The 27,569-nt window shown below is 50.1% G+C and overlaps 1 protein-coding gene across 2 annotated transcripts in view; it reads left to right on the top strand.

Moving 5' to 3' along the window:
• Positions 1-4,804: 4,804 nt before the first annotated feature.
• The window catches only part of FAM89A (family with sequence similarity 89 member A), a 79,748-nt gene continuing 56,983 nt past the window's right edge, over positions 4,805-27,569 (top strand). The window contains exons 1-2 of one of the 2 annotated variants that reach the window (XR_003796963.1): positions 4,805-5,124; positions 21,771-22,359. Coding sequence is in view for 1 of the 2 variants with exons in the window: in XM_029244714.1 (XP_029100547.1) it covers positions 4,852-5,124; positions 21,771-22,034 (537 nt within the window). In the remaining variant the exon portion in view is untranslated. Of the gene's footprint in view, positions 5,125-21,770; positions 23,468-27,569 lie in introns of those variants that run through there. The other variant, XM_029244714.1, reaches the window with a different exon arrangement.

Here is a 27,569-nt window from a genome sequence, read left to right as displayed (position 1 = left end):
TTTTTTTTTTTTTGGCTGCATCAGGTCTTAGTTGTGGCATGCGGGGTCTTTTGTTGTGGCACGTGGGTGTCTCTCTACTTGTGGTGCGTGGGCTCAGTAGTTGTGGTGTGCGGGCTTACTTGCCCCACTGCATGTGGGATCTTGGCTCCCTGACCAGGGCTCAAACCCGCATCCCCTGCATTGGAAGGCAGATTCTGGACCACCAGGGAAGTCCCTTCCCCTCTATTTCTCAGTCACCTCTTGCCTGGATTTCTCACACACACTACTCTAGCTCTCTACCCACTTTCTCCCTCTCCTCTCCCACTAGATTTGATGACCGTCCCTTCTCATCTCTGAAGGGCACATTATTTTCTGGTTAAGCTCCTCGGCTAGATGCTTCACCTTGCACTTCAGAAAATCAAGTTTGTGGCGGATTTCCCCCCAATGTTCTAATTCATTTACTGCATTTTCTAGGTTTTTGCACTCTCTTTGGCATTTTTTTCTTCTTTTTTTTTTTAACTTCAAAGGGCTCGTGAGTGACAGTGTTTCCAAATACTGGTTGAGAGGTGCTCTCTCTGTGATTTCTTCCATTTTAAGTGTTTCACCCATCACCTCTAAATGCCCACTCTGGTCCAGCCTTTACACAACCAAACAGCTCCTCGGATTCTGTCTCTGGCATCTCCCCGGTAAGAAGACAGTGGCCTTTGGCAAGGTCCCATCATTTACGAGATGAGCAAGACCTAGGCAAGTCAGCTACCTTATTCCGCATTCATCAGATGGAACTCTAATACTCATCTCCCAGAGGTTGTGTAGGTCAAATGAGGAAAATATATGAGAAATCTATCAAGTGCTAGCTTTCGGTTTCCTATCCTTTGCTTTCCGCCACCTAATTCAGGCCTTCATTTCCTCTCAATTCAAAGATGCATTCGCCTCTCAACCACTGTCCCTGCCTCTAACCTCTGCTTCCACGTGCAACCTGCTGGATATGCAAGTGCCAGAAAGATCTTCTAAGGCTCAGGCTGTGTTGCTTCAAAATGCTCAATAGCTTCCCTGCCTAAGAAGTAGAGTCCAAACTTCTGAGCATGCATTCTGAAACCCTCCCTGGTCTAAGGTCAGAGCCATGGTTCTCACCTCTCTGCCCTTTGTCTCCCAAATGGAACCCACCTTCCAACCAGCTAGGACTCTTCCCATCCCTCCCTGGTCTGTCTTCACTCACCGAAAGTCTACTTACCCTTCAAGCCCAATTTAAATGAACACGCTCCTGGTATACGTTTTCTGAATCCCCACGAAGAATCTTTCCCTGCTGGGACTGCCAGTGTTTGCTTTTTACTTCTATGACAATGTCATCTCCCCTGATAGACTGTAAATGACTTGAAGTCATGGATTGAACCTCTTTATGTACCCATCTTTCTGTTCATCACAGAGCTTAGCACTGTGGTTTACACATAGTAGGTACTCAACAAGTTACATCTAATGATACATTCTTTAAAAAAAAATTTTTAATACCCCTAGGTGCCTAGCATTGTGTCAGGTGCTATGGCAGCTACGAAAAGCCTTGCCCTTGTCCCTGACTCAACACAATATTGTTGAGGTTACAAGATTCTTTCATATAGTTTTCTTATATATAAAAACTATATGAAAGAATCCGTGGAGACAATGCTTTGGGAAAGATCTGCAGTGCTCTCCTTACTTCCTGCAAGTAATAAATCCCTCCGTCTCCTGGGGGGAAAAAAAAGGAAGAAGAAGAATCTGTGATTACATGCTAAGTTCTTAGTCCCACTTAGTGTCTACACAGTTGCATGTAAAGATCTTTGAAAGGCTTTGTGTACACTTTTTAATTTACAACTTGTTTTAGAAATGACAGAAACATAAGAAATTACATCTTGAAATAAATACATTTGCTAAAATTGAGGCTAAATACATTGCACAATTGCTCTCAAAGTATTCTAATTTTAGGTCTTGACACAAGTGAAAAATGTTTACCATGGACAAGAAGACAAATTTCTCTCTGGTTAGCAGAATTTAAGGTCATCAGCTCTAAAAAGAAAGCTCAATCGAAATTTTAATGTATTTTTCAGGTTCCTTCTATTCTATCCACAACCTAAGTTATTAAACTTTTAGAATTATAAAAAAGCACAGAAGGACTCTGTGATGTTCCAGAAAGCACACACCAAGTGGGTAGGGATGAGGGGTGGGGTGAAGAAGTGGCTGGATTAGTGGAAGGACGGCGGGAGGGAGATGAGAATGCCTCTTGGTGAGTCTTTGAAAGTTCACTCTGAGCTCACAGCGCACTCCTGGCTGAAAAGGCTGGGAAACAAAGCTGAGATCCACTGAGTGTCAGCAGATGTGAGGTCAGTGCTCCCAGGCCCAGGTCCTGGACCTTGACCTACAGAAAAGTCTAAGAAGACGTGTGCGTTAACGACTAGAGCACTGAATTAAAAGTCTGTATTTTCTGGGACTTCCCTGGCGGTCCAGTGGTTAAGACTCTGCGCATTCCAACGCGGGTGTTGTTGGTTCGATCCCTGGTCAGGGAACTGAGATCCCACATGCCACGCAGTGTGACAAAAAAAGAAAAAAAAAGTCTGTATTTTCTGACTTCCAAGAGCCTGTGCACAAACAAAACACAAGAGAAAAAAACAAAAAAAGACTGATTTAGCTGCATAAGAGATGGCTGGGGTTCATTCTGGTTTGAGGTCAGAATGCTGGTGTTTCAGACTTGAATTAAAGCAAAAACACATATTTTCAGAAGTTTTAAAAAATTACTTCATTCCTGATATAAGCATGAACCTTAAAAGGTACCTTATATTTGCATTTGAATAAGCAGGTACTATCTGACATGCCCCATGGGTGTCAAAATATTTGGTGGGCTCTTGCGTAATTATGTTTTGGGTTTATACAAATAAAGTCTTAATTAGTGCCACAGAAATTCTGTAGAAATTTCGACTATTCACACTGGATGTTGTTTGTTGATATAAAGGGGACAATTTCAATGTGTTCATCTCGTTGAGTATATATCTGAACACAGAAGCTGCCTTTAATATTGTAGGGTTTGCATCATGTAAACTGTCTCTCTCGTCCTGGCATCAGGGATCTCATGCCGCTGTCCCGCTGGCCCCAAGCCTCTTTCCTTCTTGCCATCCGTAATTCTCTCAAGTATGTGCTTTCAAATGAGTTCAGTGCCCAGATACTTTGAAATTATTTCTTTTCTTATCGAACCATCACATAACCGAACCTCCAAACACCTCACTTAAGTGACTTCTGTTAGCTACTGCAGGACAGACAGCAACCTGACACCCCAAATTAAAGGAATTCATGCCAGGGTGTGAACCAAAGATCAAGTGTCCCATCTCTTCCTCTCCCTTAGTCTCGGCACCAGCAAATCTGTAACTCTCTCAGACACCCACTGTTTAAATAGGCGAATGAATGAATCCCTGAGATCCGGGAAGGGAACTAGGCAATTAGTGGAAGGTGAGGCACGGTGATGAGAAGGAAAATTCTGGGCACTGGGTGGGGTGGGAAGCTTTCCTGATACCCTTGAATCACACTGCTTGCGCTGGGGCTTCTCCATGTTGGTCTCACCCAGTCGCAAGGGTCCAGCGAGAATATTGATTCTGGAGAGGGTTTTAAGGGGGGTGGTAGATTAAAGGGGAAAAAACCCCCAAAAGTGCAGGGCTCTTTTATGTTGAATGCCTGAAGCGCTCAGAACACTTTATAATTGTGATCCTATTGAATGCATTTAGAACAATTAAGTCCCTTTTATAATGAAAACCAACGATCAATGGGCATTAAATTTATCCACTCTCTATATACTGCAGTAGTTTTTAATCTGCAATGAGGAGGTCTCTGCAAATCGGTCCCTAACTTCTGTTTTTACCTTTTCTGTCTCTAATCTGGTTATAACATCTGTCATTTTTATTCTTCCTCCAAAGGGTAGAGCCTGCTTCTCTCTCTCTTTTCTCTCCCTCTCTGAGGTGTGAATTGTGTTTATTTTCGCCTCAGAGCTGATGGACAGTTTCTGAGCGATAATCCCGTTCTCCACTCTGCTATTTCCGTTGAGAACTACCCTCGCGTTCACAGCCAGGCTGAAAGACGTGTTCGTTCGCATTTTGAAGTTCCCAAAGTGGATCTGGCGCTCTTCTTGGCTGCTGTCGGCACGGCTGGACATTGCCATTTACTGAGAAGGCCAGCGCGCCCCGGAGCGAACTAGTGCCTCCAGAGCCCCGCCTCCTCCCACCTCGGTCAGCGCGGACGCCGCCAGGTGGATCCTGGCCTCCGGGGACGGTGACCGCCGGTGGGATCACCAGCACGGCCAAACCTCCCCGACGTCCTGCCCGCCCCGAGGGGGAGCCTCTGTACCCCGACTCCCCGCACTAGCCCGCCTCGTCGGGTGGCGTCTGAGGTGACCCTCCCCCATCAGTACTTACAAGCAGCTTTGGGGGCTGGTCGCGGAACCCACCTCGCCGGGAGTGGGGCGGCCCGGGCAGGGATCGACCGCGCGAGGAGGGCGCGGGGGTGAGGCGGGAGTCTCGAGAGGTTCTCAAGGTTGCGCCGGGGATGGGCGCAGCGGTGGGGGGGTGGGCGCGGGGGGTACGGGGTAGGGGTCCACGGTGAACCAAGAACGCGGGGGTGAGCGCCGAAGCGCCGGAGGTCGGGTGGGCGCTAAGTGGGCGGGGCCGTAGGAGAGCCCGGGAGGTGGGGCGCCAAGGGGGCGAGGGCGCGGGGCGGGGACGCAGAGAGGGGCGGGGGCAGCGCGGCGGGGAGGGGAAGTGGGCGGGGCGCCGCCGGAAAGGGGGCGGGCCGCGGAGCCTGGGCCCCAGGCGGCGGCGGCGGCGGAGGCGCAGGACTTGAGGGCTAGCGGTCTGGCCGGGCGGGATGAGCGGGCCCGGAGCAGCCGGCTCGGTGCGCGGGCTGCGGGTGGACGGGCTGCCCCCGCTGCCCAAGAGCCTGAGCGGGCTGCTGCACTCGGCGTCGGGCGGCGGCGCGTCGGGGGGCTGGAGGCACCTGGAGCGGCTGTACGCGCAGAAGTCGCGCATCCAGGACGAGCTGAGCCGCGGGGGCGCTGGCGGCGGCGGGGCGCGGGCCGCGGCGCTGCCCGCCAAGCCTCCCAATCTGGACGCCGCGCTGGCCCTGCTGCGCAAGGAGATGGTAAGAGAGGTCCGCGGGCTGGGGCGGGGGTCCTTCCCCTCCCGGCTCGCCGTCCCGGGAAAGTTCGCCGGAAGTCCCCGCGACACCCGCCCGTCTCCGGCTCTTTTGCCCCAAGCGCCGGCGCCGAAAGAGGGACGCTGTCCGCTCTGTGCCCGCGACTGGACCCTCGCCCTGGGAGGGTACCCCTCTCAAAAGGCAGCTTTTTGGAGACCGGGCTCCCCTAGTCCGGCCCCAGCTGGCTTAGAGACCCGGGAGGCGCGGCGTGGGGCTGGCGCTTGGCCTAGGGCCGGGGGCGGCTGGTCACCCCTCCCCAGAGGGCAGCAGACCCCCCGGGTCGGGGAGCGGCCATCGCTGCGCGCGAGGGCTTCAGAGCTGTGTGCGATTGTGTTCTTCTGCCCCGAAGAGGAACAGCTTTTTGTCCTTGCGAGTGTAGACGGCAGATGGGAACAGCCCTCGCCCCTCCCCCGCGCCCGAGGCGGCGCGTGCAGAATTGGATTACGGCGGAGCGGCTCCGGCCCACAGATGGCCGTGAAAGCCACCGCTCGACCTGACCGTGTCCGCGCGGTACGGCGACACCCCGAGCCCGCTCGGGAGGAGTGGGGCGGTGGCATGCTCGCCGTCTGGGTGAAGCCCGTGCTGGTTCTTCAGGTTGTGTCCGGGCTCTAAACAATGGGGCTTAGTTTTTCCGCAGTCGTTGGGAAGTATGTTAGGTGTTTGTGGACCAGGACGCACGACTTAGGGTGACGCCAGAAGCAACTCAAGGACAGGGATTTGGGTGGCAGAGAGCCTTTCTCCAGCCTTCTCCAGGCTTAGGCCAGCCTAGAAGAGAACAGAAGAACTTCCTCCTTCTAACCCTCCCGCAGGGCCGCTGAGCACCTTCCCCGGGCCACCCTCTCTCTTTCTAGAATTTGCCCATTCCTTTTACCTAGTGCAGGTTTTTCCCCTCTCCTGGCACAGGTAAATACTTTATTAAGGAAATCTGCTATATGAAAACTGCTTTTTCCCCAAGAATAAATTTACCAAAACATTTATAATAGGAATCCTTTAAATATGCATCGAGTGCATTAAGATATTCTTTAGAAAAATTCAATTTATGCATTTTTTCAGGAGCATATCTGTTCTGAAAACTAAGAATTAAATCTAGAAAAACAGCCTTAACACCTTTTAATCAATTAGATATTGTCTTCCCCCTCCGTGGCTGCCACTGAAGTGATTTCCAGTTCTCTACGAAAAGATTTTTCTAAGCTTCTTACAGAATGACTTAAATTCCAAGCCAACTGTTCTAAATTTATTAATAAACATTAATCGGCACCAGCATTGCACAGCTGGTAAGCTGTGTTTTAATTAGATAAATGTACACCGAGTATGTTTACAGCCTGAACTTGGATGCAGCATAAATACGGGGGTGAAATAGGAAGACCCATCCTGGTTAAGTTACCAGAACAGAGACAGGAAAACCTCAGAGAGGTTTTTTCCTGTTGTGAAGCTCTCTCTGCTTTGTGAAAGTGCTTTGTAGTCTCACACACGCCCAAGTGGGAGTAAACATGCCCTTCCCGAAAGTGTTTTTCCAGGTCCCTCCTGGTGCAACTGAAGTAGAGCCACAGCCTTCTCATTATGCCTTGGACCAGAGCTCTCTCAAAGCCTATCTGAAGCACAAGGAAAGTAAACAGCCATCTTAGGTCTGTCTGATATTTAGCTGAGAACAAGACAAAATATGGCTACAGGCCTTGACAGGTCCCTCCCAAGAAACGTCACAAGGTCTTTCGAAGTACTCTGGTTTTTTGGCTTTTTGAGATTTACTAACCTAGGGCAGTGGGGTCTGAGTGGTCACCTCAAACTGAGGCTCCCACTGGGGGGCCTTGCAAGATCAGAACGGAGAGTTTGTGCCTGAATTATCTGCCTAGTAGTTTGTGTTGATCTATTGACTCTGAAGGCCTGAGGTCAGATCTGTGTCAAGGGACCTAACTAGAAGTCCTGGCAGAATGAAATTAGTTCGTTTTGAAACAGTCCTGTGCCAGCACAGAAAGAGGGCCAGCTTCCAGCAGCAGCAGTGCGGAAGGCATCAGAAGGTGGCTGCATTTTAAGAAGAGAGAGGGTGATAGGCGTCTAGCAGCACAGCCAGCCCGAAGGGCGCTCCCATTGGAATAACGCAGGAGTGGACATTGCAGCTGCGAGGGGCCGGGGGCCGGGGCCGGGTGGGTTGCGGAAAGCCTCCAGTAGCAAAGGAAGGGGTTGAGCCAGAGAGCTGGCTTGGAAGCGCTGATGTGATAGCAGGGCGCTGAGGAGGGAGAGCTGGGCCTGGCAGACGCTAGAGGTATGGTCGGGGCAGGTGAGAGCCTCCGGCAGCATGGGGACCCGGGAATGGGAAACAAGAATCAAATGGGGGCTACTTCTCTGAAACAGAATCTGCAGGAGTTGCTGATACAATGTTAGGAGTCAGGGACAGTGATGCTGAGGAGCCAGAGATGACTTAAGTGTTTTAATGGAAAGTGCAGCTAAGCAAAACAATGAAAAATTACAGTCCTAGCACCTGGAGATAGTCACTGTTAATATCTGGGTGTATCTCCCGATAGGCACAATGTAAATGCTTTCCTTACATCGTCTTATTTGAATTTTATAACTTCTCCACAAGAGAGGTACTGAAAGTGTCTAGTTTAAAAAATATGACTCAGAATTTAAGTAACTCACCTAAGGCGGACAAACTCAACCAGATGTGTCTGGCTCCAAGACCCTGTTTAATCACTGCATTTTACTACTTTTGGGGGGCACATATTACAAATATTTTCTAGATCAATGTATACTATAATGTCTTCTCTCACTCCATAGTGTGCCATTATATGGCAGTAATAACCTTGATAATCCATCATGGGGAAAGTGGGGTTCGTCACAGCACTAGGGGAGTCAGGAGGAGTGGCTGCTTATGGGGGAAGGTGGTTTGCCATTACATCAGCGGAAGAGTATGTTAAACATTTCAGAATGTGGAGCTGGAGGCTGGCAGAGTCTGGCCTGGAGATAACTGATTGATGCACGGTGAGGGCAGAACCTGGGGAAGCTGGTGTGCAGGGGCGCCCGTGTGGGCAGAGGTTCTGTCCCATGACTGGCGACGCCCTGCTCTGCTCTGAGAGTGCTGGTTTCCTGTCCTCATAACAGGGTAACTCTGAAGTTCTGTGCTCCTGTGACTTCCCTTCCCCTCCCCTAGCGAGCTCGTTTGGAGAGCTGCGAGGGTCACACAGATGCTTATTGCTCTTTAGACCTGAAAAAGTCCTTTAAAACAAGAAGCTGAGATTGTTGTTTGTTTGTTTGTTTGCCAACATCAGAGAATAGTTTTGGATCATATTCAACAGATGTTGACCGGGTGTCTGCTAGTTACAAAGTGTTGTGGAGGACACAGAGGTGAATAGGAAGTATCTAGGTGTTAAGAAGCTTATAACATCTGGTAGAGGTGGGCCTCTTTGCAGCAATATGATTGCTGTAGTTTAGACCACTTGTCATTTTTTCATGTCTGAAGACTCTGTATTAGTAATAGAGACTCAGTTTGAACCAACTCTTGCAAAAGGAGAACCTTGTAGGGCTGCATGTGTACAGAGACAGACTAGAACCAGGGTTGATGGGGAACCCAGGAAGGCCATTGTATTCTCCTTTCCCCTCCTTTTTATGTAAAAAAATTTTTTCCCTACATTTTGGAATGTGGCTGCCGAAAGTGTCCACACTCCCAGGTTCAGCCATGCTTCGTTTTTAAAAATATTTATTTATTTATTTATTTGGTTGCGCTGGGTCTTAGTTGCAGATACGGGGCTCCTTAGTTGCGGCTCGCCAGCTCCTTAGTTGTGGCACGCAGGCTCCTTAGTTGCAGCCTGATGGATCCTTAGTTGCGGCTCGCCGGCTCCTTAGTTGTGGCACATGGACTCCTTAGTTGTGGCATGCAAACTCTTAGTTGTGGCATGCATGCTGGAATCTAGTTCCCCGTCCAGGGATCGAACCCGGGCCCCCTGCACTGGGAGTGCAGAGTCTTGTCCACTGCACCACCAGGGAAGTCCCTCAGCCATGCTTCTTACTGCCACTTTGAAAATACTGTGTGGAAGGATGCCAGTGGGTCCAGCTTGGTGGGGTCTGGCCAGCCTGGGCCAGCTATCGGTGACCGAGGGCAGGATGGTATTTTACTACGATGGTATGACCACGTGGATGGGGTTCGGGGCTGGGCATCCCTCAAAGAAAGAACAATTTGCAGAAATGGAGCAGGGGGCAGCTGTTGGACAGCCAAAGTACTAGATGTCTACCGCAGACTTTTTCTGGATAAGAATACTTTGCCCTCAAGGCCCCCATAGTTTCAAAGATTTTTATCTGCCACGCTGACAGGATAGCTTGGCTCAGAAGATCTCGGTTGGCGTTTCAAATCCTTGCGTGTGGTTGAAGGACACAGGTGACTCTCAGGGTCCCCAGGGACCTGGCACACGCCTTTCCCTGCAGGGTTCTCCAGAGACCACTGGCCAGCAGCCCTGTGGGGTTAGCGCATCAAGCTTAGGTCCTCAAAAGCGTCCCACGGAAGCGGAGAGACACAACGAGAGCCTCAGCCGTGGGGCTGGGAGATGGCCGTGTCTGTCCTCGGAGATACGGGGTCCGTGTCTTCTTGGGTTCCACTCCTCAAACCAGCAGCACGTTCTAGTAGCTTTGAAGACTCTTGGCCTCATTTTTTTTCTTTTTGTCTTCAAACTGTCCAGCAGTTACTTTGGTCACCCACTTGTGCGTGAGTGGGAAGTCACCCGCGCAGAACTTTCGAGTTCCAGAGCTGCAGTGGTTTGGGTGAAGAATTTAATCTGAGAAAAAGGATTTGATTCCTGAGAGCAGCAAGACTTATCTTTCCCGCATTTCAGTTGAGACAACAGCTAAAGGCCTAACGAGCTTGTCCAGTGAACTGTATTCTAGGAGACAGGCATGAGCTTGAGTAGTCCAAATCCCCGCAGCGTTCAGTCCTCGTCCTACACACGAAACTAGTGTCTCAGAGAGCAGGTCTGAGTCTTTAAATGGGTTTCTGGTTGGAGGTCCAATCTCGAGCCAGGCCTGTGAAATGCCATCTGAGGTAAGAGCATTAGCTCCCAATGCAGCGTTCTTGGTCGACCTTGGGCAGAGGCGACTGGGGATGGCCGCTGGCCTTTAGTATTGTCTTTGTGTTTCCACTGGTCTTCTCACCAGTATGGCTTATCTTGGTGTTCCCCAAATGGACCAGCAGCCCCAGAGTCCCCTGTGGTGCTCGCTAAAAATGCAGATTCCCGGGCCCCTTCCTATACCAACAGAATCAGAATGGGGGAGAGGCAGAATCTGCATTTTTAACAAGCTCTTTGAGAGCTGGGAAGCTCATGAGCCGGGCATCAAGAGCTTGAATCCTGTTACCAAATTATGTGATATAACTTGGGCAAGCCTCTTCATTATTTTAGGCTACAGGTCCCTTATTGGGAAAATGAGATTAAATGCCATAAAGGATCCAGTTGGCAATAGTAGTATAATTCTTTTCCCCTCATGTTTTTATGGGTCATTATGGTGCCTATAGAAGACGTTTGCTCTGTCATAAAATAACGTGGGCACGGGGGCAGGTCCTCCCTAATGCAGTGTGCTTAGTGCCCCCGAGGACCCTTGCACAGCTACACCTGCTTGTGACAGATCCACTTAATGCAAAGGGCTGGGAGCAGAAAAGGAAGAAGGGTGTAAGTTTGCTATTCTTGGACTTGGTTCATCAGAAATTTGGCTGTCTACAATAGTTCTTAAAGATTTTAGGCCGTTCTTACCCTGTGTAATACCTGTCTCCATCCCAGTATCCACCCAATAAAAGCAAAAGCTAAAAGTCTATATGATAGCAGACTTGTGTCTATGGGGTCATTGGCCTGGTTTCATTCCCTTTCAAGGTTATCTCTAAGTGAGATCATACTTATAGTCTTTGTTTTGTTTTGTTTTGTTTTGTTTTTTGCGGTACGCGGGCCTCTCTCGCTGTTGTGGCCTCTCCCGTTGTGGAGCAAAGGCTCCGGACGCGCAGGCTCAGTGGCCACGGCTCACGGGCCCAGCCGCTCCGTGGCATGTGGAATCCTCCCGGGGCACGAACCCGCGTCCCCTGCATCGGCAGGCGGACTCTCAACCACTGCGCCACCAGGAAAGCCCTATACTTATAGTCTTAAGATTTGAAGATGTAAAGGATTGAAAGATGTGTTTTCGTACCACTTTCAGCTCTTATCTATTACTGTACCTCCCTGTAGAGACTCTAAATTCACATTTTCCCTAACTCAGAAGTCTCTCATGAATAACGCTGCCCTTCTGCTTTTTCTCCCCCTTTTGGTTAAAGTCATTCATCTGTTAAGTGTGGCTCTAAACGTGCCCCAGTTGTTGGCACTTTGGGTACCTCTTTGTTTACAGAGCCAGTGCCCAGGCCTTTCTGCACCCTGCAGCCATCCGTGTCTCCCGCTCTGGGCCCGGGCCTGACGTTGCTGTAGATCTTCGAGGCAAGGTGGGCAAGGATGTTCAGAGAGGGCCCAGGAAGAGGGCCACAGTCCCCAGGCAGTTTCTCCCACCCAGCAGCGGTCAGGAGCTGCGCAGTTTTGCTCCTGCAATGCCTGCCTCAGCACTACAGGGACTTCAGAACCCAATTTGAGAAGCTAAATTTTTCACGATACTGGGTAAGAAACCTTATGGACAGATCACAGAGTCCCTGAGCAGGAAACCAGCCCTGAGACTGGCCAGGTCAGATGTTTGCCCCCTCTTGCCCAGTGCTGTTCTCCAGAGCCCTGGCCTCCTGTTCACCTCACTCCTTGCCCACATTCTCCAGATGTTTCCAAGTGATAAGTAGGCAGGGCTCACAAAGGCTGCTCCTTCTTTCCTGTGGCTCATTCCCCCACAGACATAACAGAGATGTTCATTCTCCCCCAAGAGACAAACCCTTAGCCTTCCTTGCGGATCTACAGAAATTGTTTAAGAGAGGTGGCCTTCTCAGTTTTCATGAGCGCTCTCTGTTCACTTCCGTGATTGGCCCTAAGGAGCCATGGGCAGGCCTCGTTTTGCAGGTCAGAGAATCCTGTCTTCAAGTATTCGGGGAGGGAGGTGCTGTCCTTGACTGGAGAAGTGGAGGGGGTGTGTGTCCTCTGATCTGTGCTCTCTAGGGGAGGGGTAATGTCTGTGGGATGCCAGGCCTGTCCCAGCCTGGGGAGGCGGGGCTAAGGAAGATTACCAAAATACATATGGAGACTAGAAACTTGGAAGGAGGGTGTTTGGTGTATTCTTCGGTTGTCAGCTGTATTTAGGATTGGCAATAAAATAGTCAAGTTCATGCAGGTAAAGAGAACGGCAAGGTGTTTAAAATCCCTTGTAACCCCAGATATGCAAATTAAAACAATAAGGTATCATGTTTTACCTAAAAGATTAGCAAAGATGGAAAAGAATGATCGTAGTGATGGCATGGGTTCGGGGAAATAAGCACCGTAAAACAGAATGGGCACCAACCTCTTTCTCTTGCTTCTTATGTCAGTTTTCTAAAAAACACTAGGTGCTGACACTTAGTTTTCTGTATATTGTCCAAGAACTTGGTTTTCTGATTTTTAGCTTCAGATGCTCTTCCTTAACTGCATCTGCTCTTGCAGAGAGGCAATTTCAATTAGTTGGATATCATTCAAGAAAGTCACCAAATGCAAGCTAACCTTCAAATGTGTGTTGAGTTCCAACGTGTCATTAGTAAGTCGTGTTTTTTCCTCTAGTCCCACCTGATTTTTAGCCTCAACTGCATACACGTTTGCATTCATCGTCTTGAGTAATGAACTTTCAGGCCTTGGACACAAATCCTTGATGAATGGTCTGCTGTTTGTGGCCCCAGGATTGGGGAAGGACTGGAAGGAAGGCATCCCATTCCCCTTCTCTGCCTTCTCCCCTGCAATTTCATAAATTTATCTTACAAAAATAGTCACACAAGGGAATAACAGTACTTGTACAAGAATATCTTTTGCAGTGATATATAGTAGTATTCTATAATAATAATATATAGCAGTGATAGAATACTGTATAGTTGTTGAAAAGAATGTGGTAACTATGTAAATAAACATAGGTGTTCAAGGTATGGAAAAGTTAAGTTACAAAACAGCACATGTATACATTTGTGTATGCATGGTGTCTTGAGGGACATATGCTAAACAGCTAAAAGTGGATATGTTAAGAACAGTGGTTCTTAAATTATGGTCTGAGGACATCTAGGGGTTCCCAGATCCTTTCGGGGGTCCGTAGTTATGTGGTGGTCACATTGACAAATGTGATTTTCCAAAATAGTACCTAAGAAAATGTATCAATATTTCGAGGAGCTAAATAATTCAGTGAATCATTTTTCCACATGTTTCACATAACCAACGCTTGACACGTGGTTAAAAGGTCCATTCAGAGTGCGAGACTGGTGGGTTTTAATGAAACAGTATGAAAAGCTCATTGTCATACTTTCAAATTCCACACTGGAGCCACCTTAAGGATAGCGTCAAAGAAGAATAGCCCCAATTACCTGAAAGGTGATTAAAATACTCCTCTTTTTCCCAATTACATACCTGTGTGAGGCCACGTTTATTTCAACCAAAAATAGCATGTTACAAGGATCAAGTACAGAGCAGATAAGCCAGAGATTAAAAAGATTTACAAAATCTCATTTATAAAAATGTTATTTATATTAACAATGGGTATAGTGTTTTTGAATGGATTAATATTAAAGTTTCTCAGTTTCAATTTCCAATAAGGTAACTACTGATAGGTATAACCCACATAAACAGATCTTGGGGACCCTCGATAATTTTAAGAGTATAAAGGGGTCCCAAGACCAAAACATTTGAAGATTGCTGCTTTAGAACGTGAAATTATGGAAGACTCTTTGTATAATTATGAGCCGTTGACTTTTTTTTTTTGCGGTACGCGGGCCTCTCACTGCTGTGGCCTCTCCCGTTGCGGAGCACAGGCTCCGGACGCGCAGGCCCAGCGGCCATGGCTCACGGGCCCAGCCGCTCCGCGGCATGTGGGATCTTCCCGGACCGGGGCACGAACCTGTGTCCCCTGCATCGGCAGGCGGACTCTCAACCACTGCACCACCAGGGAAGCCCCCGTTGACTTTTTAATAGTTAGAATATTTTATTTTTGTAATCGGGAAAGTTAAGGAATGTACAAAGACGTTTCTTAAAGACAACAGTTGATCGCTTTTCTTCATCTTCACCTAGGACACAACGAGAGGAAATGGGCTTCATTGGTACTATCATTACTTTAGGTCAGAGATGAGCAAGGCCGTCTTCATGAGAACTGCTGAGTTGCAGAATGGGCTCCATCCATCAGTGCGGATGCCTTCTGGCGTAAGCAGAAAACTCCACTCAAACTGCCCTTCCTGGTCGAGGAGTTCATGGGAGAGTGTAGAGGCGGGCCGAGCTTTGGGTCTGGCCTAATCCCTGGCGAGGCCATGCACCTGGTGTGTTTGCTGACTCTGAGTCACCGGGGCTCTTCTGAGGCAGTCCTCAGCTCAGTGCGGCCACAGTGTTAACAGGAGACGAGGCTGACTGATGTGCATGCCCCTGGGGAGGAGCCATGTGACGGATGGAAGCCTGCTTAGGGAGCCCAGGATCACAGCATGCCGGGGAGCTCGGGGTCCTGCAGGGGCAGCTCTGTCCAGCTCCGGCTGCTGAGTTCATAGCTTTTTCTCTCTTAGATCAACACCGATGAAGCTGTTCTCGTTGACTTTCCTTTTCTGAACAGTATGCAGGTCAGCGTCCTTCTGTCGACACATCCTTCATTCAGAAATCAGGTTATGATCCGTTAGTCACTGCTTTATTGCATTCCAGTCCTGTGGATGCACACTAGACACTCTCATTAAATTGGGGGCATTTACCAAGTCTTGTCTAAAATAAATTTACAAGCTGTTCATTGGATATGCTTACTTATTCATTACGTTTTCAAAAGATAACTTTAAAAGTTCTCTCGTTATGAATGAATACGTATTCACAGTAGAAAATCTGGAAAGTTCAGAAAAGCCCCAAATAAAAGGCACTTGAGATCTCAGCAGCTTGCTGCACCACAGCTGACATGGCGGCATCTCCCAGTGTCGTCTGTGCAGGCGGGGCAAGCTGATGGTCCGGCATGGACGCTGGAGTCCTGCCACGTGCCTGCAGCCCCCTGCTCTTAGTGAAGGGCCTGCATCTTTCAGGGCTTCAGTTTCCTCATCGTAACAGAATCCACACCTACCTCACAGAACAAGGATGAGGATTACCTATTTGTGTACAGCTGAGATTTTCTACTCCACGGTCCCTAGAAATGAACTGGTTAGCTGGTTAAAAGTTACGTGAGGGACTTCCCTGGTGGCGCAGGGGTTAAGAATCTGCCTGCCAATGCGGGGGACACGGGCTCGAGCCCTGGTCCAGGAAGATCCCACGTGCCGCGGAGCAACTAAGCCCATGTGCCACAACTACTGAGCCTGTGCTCTAGAGCCTGTGAGCCACAACTACTGAGCCCGCGAGCCACAACTACTGGGCCCGCGCGCCTAGAGACCGTGCTCCGCAGCAAGAGAAGCCACCGCAATGAGAAGCCCGCGCACCACGACAAAGAGTAGACCCCGCTCGCCCCAACTAGAGAAAGCCCGTGTGCAGCAATGAAGACCCAACACAGCCAAAAAAAAAAAAAAAGTTATGTGATGTTTTAAGGCTTTTGATAGACATTGCCAGTGAGTCCTCCAGAAAGGTTTTACAAGCATGCAGCCCTATTATTACTAGTTTTTAAAATTAGGAGTAACGTGCTTGTTGGAAAAAAAAATTAGGCAGTACAGAAGGCCGTGAACATCCAGTCCCACTTTCCAGAAGTAAATTCTGCTAACGGACATTTTCTCTTCTAGTCAGAAGCTTGCACATGTGTGTGCATAGATGTATAAAGTGAGATCCTACTAAACATACAATTCTGTACCTTGAACTTTCGTGCCAAATGGTGTGTGTTGGTCAGTGTCCTACTCTAGTGCTTAGAGAGCTGCTCTGTCTTTTAAATGACTGCCTGGTTTTTATTGTATGACTATAATATAATTTCTTAAGTCAAGTTTCTATCATCCGTTATGTTCCGAACTAAACTTTCACCCGACAGACTTTTTCCGCGTCTGTCCCCATATTTTGGGGCCCCCTGTACTGTAGTTCCCGATTCTATAGCTTAACTTTGGATCTGTACATCCCTCGCCCCATGTGAGGTGGGGTAGTTTTCATCTTAGGTTGAGGAATCACAGCGATAGCAGATAGAGGACTACCAGGGGAGAGGGCTCATTGCCCACGCTGGCACCAGATCTGCTTCCCCCTCCCCTGGGCCCAGGCTCCTATACGGAGCTGGGTACAAATAAGGCCATTTCCTTGTATGTTTGTCTTATTTTCTACTCACTGCTGTGTTTGGGAAGAAGTTGCACCGATGAATTACCCCAAATTTTGTTTTTAGTTACTTCAATAAAACAGACTCTTTTTCTTAAATGTATTTTTTACTTCTGAGAAAATCCTAAAATTTTTCATGATGCTTTGTTTTCAATCAACATAAATCTCCCATGAAAGTCTTCTTTCATCTTCTAGGCCTTGTACCCTAATGGTAATGTTTCTATTATAATCTGAAAGTCAGGAAGAACTTCCTCCTCAACACCACCCTCCAAAGATATCCAGAGGCTGGGTGACCCCAGACCCAGCTGGGAACCACCACCCTGTCTGAGGTGTATTCATGGGGCCAGCCCACTGTGAACTCTTGAAACCGTCACGAGCGAGGGTTGTTCAGGATTATCCGGCCCCGTCGTTGGAGATGCCGCGGGTTGGTGAGCCACCTGTGCGTGCAGCAGGCAGCGTGCAGGGAGCTCTGCTCGTGGGAAAAGTTCAGGAAGGAGGCAGGAAGCCTGACCAGGGAGAGGAAGGAATCACGCTAGCAGTTTAAAGAGATGGAAGCGAGTGGCTTGTTCTGAATTGTCTCAGAGGTGTAGACCAAGGGGCTGCAAATGGCAGGGTCTTAGAAGTCTGTGTTTTTCTAAAATGAGCCCGTCTGAATTTTTCAACTGCACTTTCAAATAAGAGCTGCATTTTCTGAATCCACCTGTGAATGAAGAGAGCAGCTGTCCTTTAGGGACCCGTGGGAACACGTCCGTAAGGTGACAGGCTTCTGCTCGCAGGGTGGGGACAGTGGCGAGGGTTAGTGGGCTTGCTGAGGGCGTGTTCCCCTGCCTAGCCCCCCCCCCCCCCCGCCACGGCCGTCTCACTTTCTTCGGGAAGGATGAGAAGTTCTTGTTCATGGGTGATTTCATCATGTCCTAGAACATAATGGCAGTTGAGTTCTCTTGGCGCCGGTGTTGAGAGCCTGCTTTCTGGCCTGTCATGAGTTTGTCTTCCAGCTGCAGATGGCTGGCTCTGTAACGAGCGCTCAGGAAGGAATCTTGGTTTTGTGCCTCCTCCTGTCAGGCAAGAGGCGAGTGCTTTTTTGATGACGTGGCGAGAACCACGCGGCCTGTGGCTTTCCTCAGGGGGACCTTGGTTTGGAGCCAGGGGCCTGCGAATCCTAGTGCGACCCACTGCCGGGACGCTGCCAGGCGTCCTCTGGGAGGGCACCGAGGTCTCCACAGCGAGGCGCTTTCCCTCAGGCAACCAGTATCCGAGTTTCCTCTGCAGGGTTCTGCGCTGGGTGCTGAGGGACCCAAAGGGCGGTGGGTCCCTGCCATCTGGGCTCCTCCTACAGTAGGAGAAGGAAGACCGTGTGTGTACCCACAGCATAAGGTAGAGAGTGATAAATGCCATGAGACAGGCAGAGAAGGCAAGGGAAAGCAAGGAGCGCTGGTGGCTGAGCCCATCCAGGTCTGAAGAGTGGAGGAGACCCTGGGGCTGGGCTTCAACAGATGTAGTTGGAGACAGCCAGGGGACACTCGGGGTGAAGGGGCCTCAGCCTGAACAGTGCATGAGGCGCAGGGGAGCATAGTTTCAGACCAGATCAGGGGATGCTGCCTAGGGATTTTCAATTTACATCTAGAAAATTCAAGTGAAAATGTTTAAACAAGCACAGCTGGGGGAGAGGGGGGGGTCCTGGCTAGGAAGCTAGGTTGTTCCTAGCTTCCTGTTTACTTACCCCATGTCCTCCTAGCTAATCTGGAGGATTGCTGGTGAATCAGAGGAAGTGGAATCTAGGACCCGAAGAAGGAGGTCCCGAGAAGCTGGGTGGGGTGTGGGCGTGTGCGTGCATGTGTGTTGTTTTTAAATCCCTGTAATCCTGTTCAGTTAGTCCAAACGCTTGGCATCTGTTGGCTTGTGTAACAGGCATGTACAGGGCTGCGCTGTATTCCTGGGCTGGTCAGACTTGGTTTCTAGGCCAGCTTTCTGCCCGATGACAAGGCAGCTTTGTGAATCACCAGCCGCCATGGTGCAGAAAGGTCCAGGTCATGATCCGACTCCCAGCCTAGTGTGTCTCCCACGTAGGCCTGGGAATGCCTTGGAGAACCTTGGCACCTAAAGAGAATAGCCTGGAACCTCGCTTCGGGGGTAGCACGGCATCGTGGGAGGTCGGGGCCTCTGCAGCCTGTCAGGGGTTGTAGAGCCGTGGAGCCTAGTCTTCTGCATTCACCTGTGCCCCCTGCATTCCAGTGGCCCAGCAGGTTGACAGACCTGGGCCAGTAGCATGTCACTCCCTGCTACTTCTTTTTCCCTAAACAGTTTTGGGATTCCCCCAACCCTACTGGTATCAGAGTGACCCAGTAGAAGCATCTCCAGGATTCTGGATGAATGTTTACTATGACTTTCAGAGCAAATATTGGTGTACTCTCTGGAAGGTGTGACTTCCTTTATTAAAGTTTATGTTCCCTGTATAAAATCCTAGAGAAGGTAGGGCCATGTGAATTTGCCGAGTCTGAACCTTGTGGCTTGGTTGTTGTATTCAGATCCGGATACCGTGGAGGAGGCTTTGGAAAGTCCAGAGGAAAGAACTAGATGGTTAATAGAACAGAGTCATCACGAATAGTGGAAGGACTGAGGATATTAGCTCGGAGAAGGCAAATGGTTTAGGGGGTGAAGGTGGTGGAAAGAGATTATCCTCAAATATTTAAAAGGTGGTTAAGAAAGAGAGTAACTAAATTTGTATGTGCAGCGGCGACACATAGCATCAAAGGGCTCGCAGAGTTTGACTTGGTATAAAGAATAATTACATCGGTTTGAAATGAACTAGCTGGTTTGCAAGGTCCTCTTCGTTGGGGTTTGAAGTAAGACACGGGAGGGCCTTTCCTCCTTGAGAGTCTGCAGTTACCACTGCTTCCCACAAAGCAGGCTGACGGCGAGAGCGTGCATCCAGTGTGGCGGCCCCGGCGACGCCACGCACACCCCGGGCCGGATCAGGGCTCAGCGGGCGGAGGAATGAGGCGGCACGCGGGCGCTGCCCTGGCCGGAGCCCCGAGGTCCCTGCCATTCCTTTCCAAGCTGAAACCCTGCAGGCCAGCAGAGTGGAAAAGAACAGTGAAGAGGGAAACAAGGGTGGCAGCAGCTACCGCTCTTTTCAGGAGCTGAACAGTTGGTCTGCCGTGCTCTCGCAGCTTGGATCCGAGCCGGCGGGCGGGCGCCCGGGGCCTGGATACGGCGCCGCGCCCCCTGCCGGCCTGCGGTTCCGGGCGCCCAGGACAGCCCCTACACGTGGCACGGGAGAGGCAGACGGATACTCCCGTCAAGAACCCTGGTTCTTCACTAGAACTGGACTTCAGGATCATCTGTGTAATTTTTAAAACACAAATGTCAGGGACCCACTCTTCCGACATACACACGTATATTTGTGCACACTCACGCGCGCGCGCACACACACACACTCATGAGGAATAGTGATGGTGTCTTGACCCGACAGTGGGACATTGTGGCCGCCCGGTCACCTCTTGGTTTGCCTTCCCTGTTCAAGGTGTGCTTTGGAGAGTAGGATGCCTTGGGACATGTCTGTCCTTCAGGAAAGCCTTCTCCCAGGCGCTCACCATTCGTTGAGGACTAAGGAGCGGTGGTTTAGGACACAGAGCCCCAGTGTTTGCGTAGCCACAGATTATCTGGCCCAAAGCCTCCATTTATTGACAGGTTGAGGGCAAGGGCCTCAACAAAGCCATGGAAAGTGCCGGAGCTGGGCCTGGAGGCCACGCCCCCGGCTTGTGGCGAGGTCTCTTCCTGGGAACAGCTTCTTTAGGAATTCTAGGTAGAAGGAATTCTAGAATAAAGGGAAACGCTCCAGAAAGAACAGGACCCGCATCTCCGTCTGGGTCTTCCTTTGAGCATCCTGGCTCTTATGCAAAGGCGGTGCGAGCGGCTCCGTTTCTGTAGTCTGTTCGGCGGTACTGGAGAGAGGGCTGGTGACTGGGCGTGGCTGACGGTGTGAAGAGTGACCTGGAGTTTATCGCCCAGTCTTGTCACCAAGTGACCGCTCCCTCCTGGGCCCTAGCTTCCCTTGCGCAGAAAATCTCACTGCTGGGTAATATTAAAGACTAACTCCTCTGACACTCCCTGCGGTTTTCTGTGGACTGTTCCCCGGACATCGCGACCCCTTTAGCCTAGCGCTTGTTACACAGGAGGCATTTGACTCCTGTTTATTTAAATGGTTGATATTTCATTTGATCCTCCCAACAGATTAAGAGGAAGTATTCCATTTTGTCATCAGGTGAGGCATAGAGATGATAAATCTGGCATCTTGTTTAGAGTGTCTCCCCTCGAGACTCTGTGAGGTTTGCCACCCAGCAGCACTGCTCAGTGTTCCCGTCACCAGTGGCCTCAGGCCTGGGGCCCGAGTCAGAACCCGCAGGCTTAGCAAGATCCCCAAGTGGTTCTCATGCACAGGAAAGTGTAGATGCATTGGTCAAGGCTGCATTTCTAGGTGAATTAACCCTTCTCCCTTTGGGATTGATGGAAACGGTGCATCACCTGTCCTGATTGTGCTCTCTTCCCTGGGATGGGCCGCGGGGAAGGGAGGAACCTGAAGGTAAACAAATACGTGACTTTTAAATGTTCTTGGTTCTGTCATCACTTGTGAAAATAGTTCCCAGGAGAATCTGTAGAGGTCCCGGGTCTCACTAGGCTGATTTGGTGGCCGCTCTGGCGAGTGATCCCACAGCCATCTCAGGAGGAGATGTCCTCTTGTCCAGAGGAGAGGAAGTCTGACCACTTGTGAGCCTGGAGACGGAGCTGGTTGGAGGGTGAGCGCTCCAGGGGGCAGTGTGTGACACTGACCGGTGAGCCACTGGCGGTGGCAAGGAGACTGTTGGCCCAGGGAGGAAAGACGGCCGTAGCAGGGCAGGCACACGTGGGTCTTCTCTGAATCTGATCGTGGCAAGAGGAAATGACACCCTTGAATCTTGCTGTCCAATGTGAAGCCAGCTGGGGCTTGCAGAATGTGCAAAGCTGTTGCTCCACAGGGCGTGCCGGGGCCCCCGCCGCCCTGCGGGTGTGACCCTTCCCTGACATGTTGAGTAACGTCTGAGGCGTGGGCATCACGTAATTAAGGTTTTCTCAGAACTGGAAATCCGAAGCATTCAGGTGATGCTCTGCGTCGTTTGCCGCGTGGATGGAAGGTGCAGGCGCGAGCAGATGGCTGGCTGAGGGTACAGCTGAGGTGACACTGCAGTGCTGACTTGTCGTTTTTACCTGCCTGCCCCTTCCCTCAAGGTCGGCCTCCGACAGCTGGACATGTCCTTGCTCTGCCAGCTATACAGCCTCTACGAGTCCATCCAGGAATACAAGGGAGCGTGCCAGGCTGCGTCGAGCTCAGACTGCACTTACGCGCTGGAGAACGGCTTCTTCGACGACGAGGAGGGCTATTTCCAGGAGCAGAGCCCCCTGCACGACAGGAGGGAGCAAAGCCCCCCGAGGGACCCCTCACCGCCTGTCTCCCCGCTCTGCAGCGCCGACTGGATCCTGGAGTCCATCTAAAGGACCCAGGAGGGAGGCGACTGTCAGCGTGTGCTTCTCCTCTCCTCCCCCGCTGCGGGCATCCCCAGGCCAGTGGGACCTGTGCTGCCCGTTCAGTTTGCAGGCAGGGAGATCTGCCTGGGCGCGGGGCCTCGGGCCGCTTCGGGGGCCGCTTTCTACTGAGGTGACCTGGAGGCGTTCAGCAATCTCCTCACAGCCTGGCCCTGAGGCCCTGCGGCCAAGGATTTGTACTGAGAGCATGATGAGAGGGTCCCTGGAGAAGACCTGCTCGGGTTATTTTGTGCGAGATGAGAGGACCCGTGTGTAGCTGGCGGCTTTCTCACAGGTAGGGTTTGCCTCCAGTTTACAGTGTAAGAGAGCTAACACTTCCCTGCTGCCCTTCCTCGGTGTGTTCAACAGCCCTTCTTGCTGTTTCCTGAGCTCTGAAGCCACTGGGTCGAGCTGTATTTATTTGTAAGCTGCATTACTCATGGTCCAGTGACTCAGTAAAAGCTTTTCACTGAAACAGTAAACATTTCAGGTCACACCAATCAAGAGAACTGCATTCTCTTAACCTGTCAAAAATTTTTGTATCATCGTTTGTCCCTCAGATGTGGGAGGAAGGAAGATAATACAAAGATACTTCAAGCGGGGGTGGGGGGAAACTGGAGCAAGCTGTGTTTTGTGTCACCCACGGTAAGGCGGTGAACGTTTCAGGTTTTAAAGATTCTGAATGTCAGCTACTATGTGAGAAAGCAAACTCTTCCACTCAAAACGGTCGTCACCTTAAGCCTTACTATATTTATTAAAATCTTTCATGCACACTTTACGCTTTGTAGGTTACAAGTGAGGATAAAATGCTAAACTGTCTGTGGTTGTGTATCGATATTATTTTGGTCTGAATTAAGAATCATCAACTTTCATCACTTGAATGCGTTGAATCCGATCAACTGCTGAAAGAAAATTGCAGTTTGTTTTCTTGCCAGTAAGAATTTGAAAGAAGCTTTATTCCTCTCTTAGCTCATTCCTGGAGTTGTTTTATCAGTAGACTGCGGCTGACAGTTACGTCTCAGGGCTGTTCAGTCACTGAATACTCTGGGCCCCTTGCTTCTCTTCTCTTCTCTCCTTTGGAGCAGTAGTTGCTTATTAGCACCTCTTTGGGGTCAGAGAGAGGACGTAAAACTCACCATCGTGAAGCAGCATGTTGACAGCCTGTCATGTACACAACCCCATGTCAGGGATAGGGGTGATATGCAGAGAAGGAAAAGCCTTCCCGCTCATTTGCTGTGTTGAAAGTCACCATTAAAATGAGGGGTGGCAGGAAACTGCCTTCAGCAAGTGGCGGGACTGTTCGGTGGGGAAAATTCATTTTATTTATTTATTTTTGGCTGTGTTGGGTCTTTGTTGCTGCGTGCGGGCTTTCTCTAGTTGCGGAGGGCGGGGGCTACTCTTCCTTGCGGTGCGCGGGCTTCTCATTGCGGTGGCTTCTCCTGTTGGGGACTCTAGGCGTGCGGACTTCAATAGTTGCGGCATGTGGGCTCAGTAGCTGTGGCTCACGCACTCAGTAGCTGTGGCTTGTGGGCTCTAGAGTGCAGGCTCAGTAGTTGTGGTGCCCGGGCTTCGTTGCTCCCCGGCATGTGGGATCTTCCCGCACCAGAGCAGGCGTGTCCCCCGCATTGGCAGGCGGATTCTTAACCACTGCGCCACCAGGGAAGCCCTCGGTGGGGAAAATTGAAAGTGGCAAAACCAGGTGAAGTCTGGTTGTCTACTGGAACCTCTTCCTTCGAGGCTGGGCCCCTGCTTAACAATGAGGTGAACCTGAGCTCAGTTGTTCTGAACCTTGACCACATGAGAATCACTTGGGGGAGCTTTCAGAACAGTATCGAGCCAGGATCAAGACTTCCCCTTGTGCCCCCCTCGCGCCCACCCCACTCCCCGCTCCGGCCCCTAGCATCATTCAGATTTAATTAGTAAGGAGTGAGGCCTGGGTGCCTGTACGGTTCTAAAAGTCTCCCCTGCCCCCCCCGTGAGTCTAATGTGGATCTAGTTGAGATCTAGAATTCAAGATGTAGTCCGTGGAGCAGGCGTCACCGGAAACGTGGTGCAGAATCTCACCCACCCAGCCTTCTGCCCCCGGCCCTGCGCCTTGATACGAGTCCTCCGACCATCATTCTGCACAGAGTTCCAGAAGTGCTGCTTTAAGTCAGCCCAGCACCAACACTGCCGCTCTCGGAGGGCTGTCCCTGCAGCACTGAAGAATTGCCTGGCCTGCCCCAGGCGAAGCTTGCGGGGCTGGCTCTGTCTGGGGGAGCGCTCTGATTCAGAATGCTTGCGTTCCCTGGGTCTGCGGGGACCCGCAGTGACTCCTAGGGCCTGTGAGTCTCTGGGCCTTTGTCTCATCCCTGTGGGATAGCCTGTCAGAGTTAGAAGTGGAATGAATCAAGGCGAGCAAGGGGCCCTTCCCTGCCGGCTGGGCTGACACATTCCTGGCTCCTGCAGTGAAGTGGCATATACACATAAACCACTGTGGGTGGTCAGCGCTCCATCTGAAATATATGTAACTCACCCCAAACCTTCTCTTACTCTAAGTGTAGTACACTTTAAATACTGTAAATACAGCTTGGCAAGGAATATTAAAGTTTCCCAAATCATAAAGTGTTTTTGAATATACCCTTCTACAAAGGTGCCACAGGTGACTAGAAAATAAATTCAGCTGGTTTCGTTTTTTGCTACCTGGCGTAAGTCATTACTTGTAAGTTCAGAGTGGGTCTGTCTTGCTACTCGGTGACCAGCAGAGAAACGTAGACGATAAGGCAGTCCAGCATTACCGGACGAAAGCTGCAGAAATTGTGAACTACTGTGTAAGGCGACATCCATAGTTGTTAAGAAAACACCTCTAGCTTCCTAGGCATATGTGCAGTGAACTCAGAATTGTTGCTAATTTAAGCCTTGCAATTCACAAACGATACTGTTCCCCTTATGTCCCCAGTGGAATTCATAGTCGGTTAGCCAACCTGACTCCTTGCTTTCATGCCTCTGTAACCTAGGGTGATGTTACTCCTTCAGCTAGCATTATTATTTAGCATTTATCGGGATCACGTTGATCCAGGCGCCCAGAACAGATGAACACCGTGAAGAGCCTCTGGCCAGTTCTCCACTTCCACAAATAGCTTAGCACGGGATGTTAAGTACTGTGATGGGGGAAGTACCATGGGCCACTGAGTGCCAGAAGGAGACTCCACAGCTACTTGGGGATATTGGTGGAGCCCTCTGAGCTGGCTTTGGAGGTTGAATAAGTCCCTCAAGAGGCCAAGAGTGAGAAGGCAGATGTAATGGCTTAAACGAAGTCTCCGAAAACTTTTACGTGCAGTGCCGTGTGCTTTCATAAAACACTTTCCTTTCTATAATTTAAATGGGTTAAGCGATTTGCCAAGGACCGTGGCTAAATAACAGCGGAGCTGGAGTTCTCAGACGCACTTTGTGCTTTACGTTTAAGGCGCAAGCAGGTGCTGGAATAATGTGAAATCTAAGGAGACTGCCTGGTACAGCCCGTTCGCCTTCATCACAGTGCCGTATTATTTAATGATTTGTTGTGCAGTGCTTTCTGCTGGATCTTGGTCTGACGTCTACATGCACAGGGCTGATTTCTTTCAGAGCCTGTGATAACAAACATACGCCAAGTGTATGTGTGACCCAAAGACCCCACAGCAACCAACATCACTTCACTGGAGGCGAGTTGTCAGTGGAGTCTCATCTCTCTGCCCAAGGAAAACTTAGCGATTGTCAAAAGCCCAAGCATGTCCAGTCCTCTTGTCTTCATGGATTGTACTTTCAGTTCAGAGAGATGTATCTGAGCCCATGCTGTACGGAGGTGGTAGAACTTCGGTTGGAAGGTAACATCTGGAGGTTACACCTGAAGAACGGCTGACACCTGCTGGGTCAGTGTCATGGGTGAAAAGGCTATGGGAGCGCGCGTGGGCCTCCAGACCACCTAGTGTGGGCTTTGGAGAGGGTGTCAACAGCCTGCCTGATGCCTTTGTTCTAATCAACTATGATAAGGATGCGTGATTTTCCACCTCACTCCTCTGGCCACCAGTTAACTGAGGACAGGTCCCTAGAGACCCAGCTTCCAACCTGGTTCTCCTGACTTTCTGAAGAACTCTCACAAGGAAGCTTAGCATCTACACAATGTTGAGCACAACCCTTGTTAAATACACGAACAAAGCAAGATTAGCAGAATAAAAGCATGACGTGATTAGTAGTTTAGGAAGAGTTATAGCCCCAGAGAGACAGGTCCCTGTGAGAGGGGAGGACAAGAGGATGAGAGAATTATGCACTGTCAACCTCAGGCAGAAGCTCAAAGACCCCCTCTCTCTGCTCTCCATCCCGTCTCCAAGACAGAAGCACTAATGAAAGTCAGTGACCAGTGGGGCCCCAGGAACACAGAAACCATCGTTACTCGGAAGGCCGATTTTGGTGGGAGGAGTACTTGCCTTAGAAATAGACGTGGTTAAAGCCACAGTCACCATACGACCTGGGAGCATTTCCCAAGTCTCTCACAAGGGCACGGGGTATCGGAGAAGAGAAGTTAGGACTTTGTTCTGGGACTTAGGGAAGAGAGCAGCTTACCTTTCGTTCTCTCTCTGCTGCCCTCAGGGTGATGAGATGCCAGGGTGGGCTCAGGGAGAAAGGGCGAGAGAGGAAACCACCTAAGGTGACCTCTAGGACATCATTTGTGTTAGAGGCAAGAAAGCTCTGAAATTCCTAAGTCCAGCACAATGATAGGGAAGCCATGGGGACTTGAGGTTGAAGGGCAGGCTGGTAATAGCGCCTGTTCATCTGGTGTGGCCCTGTGCATGGACGCCTCAGGAATCTAGATGGAGGTGAGTTTGGAGAACGAGGAGGGTGCTTGCTAACCAGACTCCACCTGCAGTTACTGTGTGTCCCCGGCCGGGCCATCGCCAGGAGTACTCCCCACTGGGCGCTGGTCCTCTCTGGCCGATGCCCATCTGCCTTCCTGGCAGAAATACTAGGGACGATAAGCTCAACTTATTTCCCCTGGGGTCATACACCATGTGACTTTTCTCAACAAGCTATCAAGACACACCCTAAATGGCCATTGATCAGTAATTTACACCAGCTCAAGCACCCTGCCTGAAGCACTTCCAGTGTGCTTGGACCTCGAATTGGAAGGAGCCCAGTATAAGACGTGGAGGTTGAACTTCTGTCCCCCAGCTGTGGAAGGAAGAGTAGAAACACGCCCCTTAGGGCAGAAGACACAGTCTTGTACAGACAGATGCCTGGTCACACATTTATGTATTTTAAATGGACTGGTACGATTTATATACCACCTGTGTTTAAAAAAACTGTTTAAGGCTGCTTTATAAAAATTCATACAACACAGTAAAATGCAGTTTTTTAAAAAGTGGGTTTAAAAATCAGCAAAGGGAATACGAAGGCAGGAAAGGTAAGATGCAGCCAGGTGTAAAGTCAGCACAGGAAGCACCTGCTGTGAGAAAGACAAGTGGTTCTATTTGCCTGCAGAACATAAATGAA

The sequence above is a fragment of the Monodon monoceros genome, unplaced genomic scaffold (genome assembly GCF_005190385.1).
Source record: "Monodon monoceros isolate NGI ecotype Baffin Bay Population unplaced genomic scaffold, NGI_Narwhal_1 Super_Scaffold_4, whole genome shotgun sequence".
In the NCBI taxonomy this organism is placed as follows: Eukaryota; Metazoa; Chordata; class Mammalia; order Artiodactyla; family Monodontidae; genus Monodon; species Monodon monoceros.
The sequence above is the reverse complement of the archived record's forward strand: the minus strand, read 5'-3'. Positions and strand labels throughout refer to the sequence as shown.